General features: G+C 60.3%; 1 protein-coding gene across 1 annotated transcript; it reads left to right on the top strand.

Moving 5' to 3' along the window:
* The first annotated feature begins 6 nt into the window (after window positions 1-6).
* Window positions 7-2760, top strand: LOC102766516 (chromosome unknown open reading frame, human C10orf35). Its single transcript, XM_006760928.2, has 3 exons — window positions 7-1042; window positions 1158-1305; window positions 1990-2760. The coding sequence occupies exons 2-3, from the start codon at window positions 1213-1215 to the stop codon at window positions 2257-2259; spliced, it is 363 nt and encodes a 120-aa protein (XP_006760991.1). The 5' UTR covers window positions 7-1042; window positions 1158-1212; the 3' UTR covers window positions 2260-2760.
* The last annotated feature ends 1116 nt before the right edge of the window (window positions 2761-3876 follow it).

Below are 3876 nucleotides of genomic sequence, written 5' to 3' on the forward strand. Positions count from 1 at the left end.
GGGCGGGGCGGCCCGCGCAGGGCCCCTCCTGCCCCGGGAGCACCCATTCCCCCATCAGGGTCAGGTGCACCGAGGGCGGGCGGCGCCCACAGCCCACGCAGGGGGTCGGGATGACCAAGCACAGGGGACTTCGGGGGGCTGGGACCCCCTTGGCCTTCTGCAGGGCCAGGCCGCGGGCAAGAGACAGGCGCTACTAACCCTTTTTGGCTTGGGTGTCACAAGTGCTTTGGGGAATTTAAATGAAAACGGTGGCTCGGCTCCTTGGAGGGGGTTGGCGGGGGGCGAGGGGGGGAGCGAATGGCCTTTACACAGACTCGGAAGAGGCTTGGAAGGATCCCCACCCCCACTTCCAGCCGAAGGGACGCCCTTGGGGTCTGCGGAATGGGGCTCTCCCAGAGCCACGGAGGCACCCCACTCCCCCCACCACCCCATTTTCGGGAAGGCGGGCCCTGCCCTCCAGTTAGCAAAGGAGGGACTGGTGCTCGGGGACAGGTGAGGGGCGTGCCCTCTGCAGGTCTCTTCCTCCGCCCAGATCCGGGCTGTGGCCACCAGTGCCCTCTGCTGCCAGGCAGGGGAGCTAGAGAGGCCCTGCCATGAGCCGGATCTCCTGGGAGGAGAGCTCAGGTCCTGGCATGCACCTCCGAAGGAACAGCACAGTGGAGCTGTATTTGAACAGAAGGAGGTGGAGAGCCTGGGGATTTGGGGCCCTGCACTCCTTATTTATGACCCAGAGAAGGTCTTCGCGTTCTTTCTCTGCTGCCCGTGGATGATGCTCCTGGGCCAGCTAGGCACACCTTTAGCGGACCCGCGCCAGGGGAGTGAGGGAGGTGTGGGACCAGCCTCTGCGGACCTGCCACAGCGCCTGCGCCACAGGGAGGGTCTCTGCCAGCAGCAGTGGGTAATAATCCTTTCACCAAGGATCCTTCCAATGTCTCCCCGGTGCACTCACTATCTGAAAGGTTTTCCTCCAGCAAATAACTTGCATTTATTTCTCTCCTCTTTACTAATCAGACACAGTGCCTGGTCAGGACGGGTCACCAGTGTGAGCCGCCAGAATTGCAGTTTCTCCCATTGACAGCAAGCATCTCTCTGTCTCTGGTCAATTGGTGTTTTGTTTGTGTGTGTGTGTGTGTGTGTGTGTGTGTGTGTGTTTTCAGCCTTTTGAGGTCCGAGGAGAGGTGCCGCCCCGCAGGGACCCACACTCCTGGGAGGATGGTGCGGATCTTGGCCAATGGGGAAATCGTGCAGGATGACGACCCCCGCGTGAGGACCACTGCCCCCCCACGCAACAGCACCCCTCGACAGGTGGGTGCCTCGCCCGTGGAAGGGGAGCAGCTATCCTCTGCCTTCTGGACCAGTTACTCCTTAGCTCACTGGTCATTAACGTCTAAAGCTCTCTTTGCAGAGAGCTGAGCTGGATGGGGAGGGGTGGTGGTCAAAACTTGGTGAAAACCCGCGGTAGATGGATTGCCCAGCCCCTTGCCTCCCTAGCTCTTCCTCCTGCTGGCAGCTTTCCCAGACTTCAAACCCAAGAACTCTCCCTTCTTTAAGCCGGTTAGCAAACTCCACTGGAACCGGCATCTTTCTTGAGAGTCTACTGGGTGAGAGGGAAGCTGGAGAGTAAGCGGAGGAGAGGAGCCTGTGGCCACCCAATGTTGACTTCAAAGGAAGAGTGAGGAGAGTTAAACACGCCTGTCTGAGTGCTCGGCCCAGTAGTCTAACCCGCCTTGACCCCTTTCTCTCTCCTCTGTCCTGGGCACCTTCTTCCTGGCACCACATGGGCAATGCACTTTCTGTGCCCTGAGAGCTTGTGACTCACTCGCTGGAATTCCTGTGGGTGGCATCTGGGGATTGCTGAGGAAGGAGGGTGTGGCCCTGGGTGATGAGGGGAGGGCAGGGCCGGGCCCACAGGGTTCCCTTCTGCCCGGTCCTCTCCTCCAGAGAAGCTTTCTCTGGATTCACTCATTTTTCTCTGTCTTCACCTTCCAGAGCTTCCTCAACAGGGGCCATGGTGCCCCCCTGGGGGGTCCCGGCCTCCGGCAGCAGCAGGGGGGAGCCAGGCTGGGCGCTGCTCAGTCCCCCTTCAATGACCTCAACCGGCAGCTGGTGAACATGGGCTTCCCCCAGTGGCATCTCGGCAACCACGCCGTGGAGCCGGTGACCTCCATCCTGCTGCTCTTCCTGCTCATGATGCTCGGCGTGCGTGGGCTCCTGCTGGTGGGCCTCGTCTACCTGGTGTCCCACCTGAGTCAGCGGTGACCTCTGCCGGGGGCAGGCGTGGGGAGAGGGAGTTGCCGGGCCTCGGTGTGAGAACAGGCACATGGGGAGGGGAACCTTGTGGTGCCTTGAAGGTGTGCCCGGAGAATGCTGTTTCCACGCGGTGTTCCCATGATGCTGAGGGAACCTCTAGTCCAGCAGTCCCAGCGTATCGGTGGATGCCCTCACCCCCCTGCGATGTTTGTCGGTAGTATCGGGCCTGCATTAAGCACAAAGAGCAAGAACAGGATGCCCTTCCCATTGTCTTGCAATCCTCTTATGCCAGGGAGACGGCCCCAGCTTGGTGCCAACATGTTCTCATGCCTCTGGACCCCGTGCTGACTTCCCCTGTAAGTTGGGAACAGGCCGGGGGCTTAGGGCAGGTGGGAAAAGTTTCCCAACTTTTATAGCCCTGCTTTTGTTGGCTACCTGTGTATGACAGGTGGTACCGGCATTCTATTTATTGTGGTGGCATTTTCAATAAATGAATTTAGTAAACATGTGTCCACGGAGAGACATTCATGCATGACGGCACAGCTGTGCGTAGATCTGGAAGATGTGGTGAAGGTGGTTGGGCATGGCTGGGACTGCGGGACGGTAGAAGGCGGCATTTGATCTTGGAAGGTGGTTCATTACTTTTTTCCTAGGCTCCAGGACCTGGGCGGTGTCTGGGTCAAGCCTGGGTCAGGCCTCTTGTCTGATGCTTAGGTAACACCTAGACTCGCTCTGAAATGCCGGCCAGGATGGCTGCTGCGCGGTGGGTTCAGGCTAGCCGGAGCGCAGGTCTCCCGGTCCAGGGGCTCCGACCAGAGGCTTCCGAGCCTCCCTGCCCACACTGTCCATGGGAAGCGGGGCCTTGGCGCTGCTACCAGTGCGTGTGCCGTGAAAGCGCCTGCTTTTCCTGGGGGAGGCTTTGCGTGTGGCTGGTGGGCCTGGGTCTGCAGGTTGGCGATGTGGGGATGGCGTTGGGTGGCTGAGGGTCCTAGGCCCTGAATGGGCTGAGGGGTAAAGGTCAGAGAGAAACTGGATGAACTCGAGGACTTACCCCAACCAGAGACCAGACCTTGCATCCTCTCCTTAGGATCCTGTGGGGTTTGGCAGTTTGGGGGAGAAAGGCAGCCTTTGGGGGTGATTCTCCAAGGCCAGTGCTGGGAGGGCCACCATGGGATGTGTGGGAGGGGAGGATGGGGGGGAGAGTGAGAGGGATTCTGTTCTTCCTCCGACAGCCTGCCATGCTGCCCAGAACAGAACCGGCTCCTCCAGGCCCCGTGACGCCGCTGCCCTTGCGGGGGCCGTGGCCTTCATCGCAGACATTCCTGGGGAGCTTTGTGGTGTTGGAACAGGACTCCTTTCTCAGCGTTTTCTGTGTCTATTTCCCAGAGGCGGTTGAAACGCGTTCCCTTTATGATGGCCATGTGGAGGGGAGAGCGCTGGGCCCTGGCTGGGCAGCACACACACAGGGAAGGACGATGCTGTCTCTCTGGCTCCTCCGGGGCCTGGACGAGGGAAGTGGTGCCCAGCCCTGGCTGATGTCCAGCTGTTCCCAGTGCATCTCCTACCCTGGCACCTCTGCCCCTCACCCAGCAGCTGCTGGGGTGCGAGTGGGGAGGGATGTCCCCA

This window comes from Myotis davidii, unplaced genomic scaffold (genome assembly GCF_000327345.1).
Source record: "Myotis davidii unplaced genomic scaffold, ASM32734v1 scaffold134, whole genome shotgun sequence".
NCBI classification, from domain to species: domain Eukaryota; kingdom Metazoa; phylum Chordata; class Mammalia; order Chiroptera; family Vespertilionidae; genus Myotis; species Myotis davidii.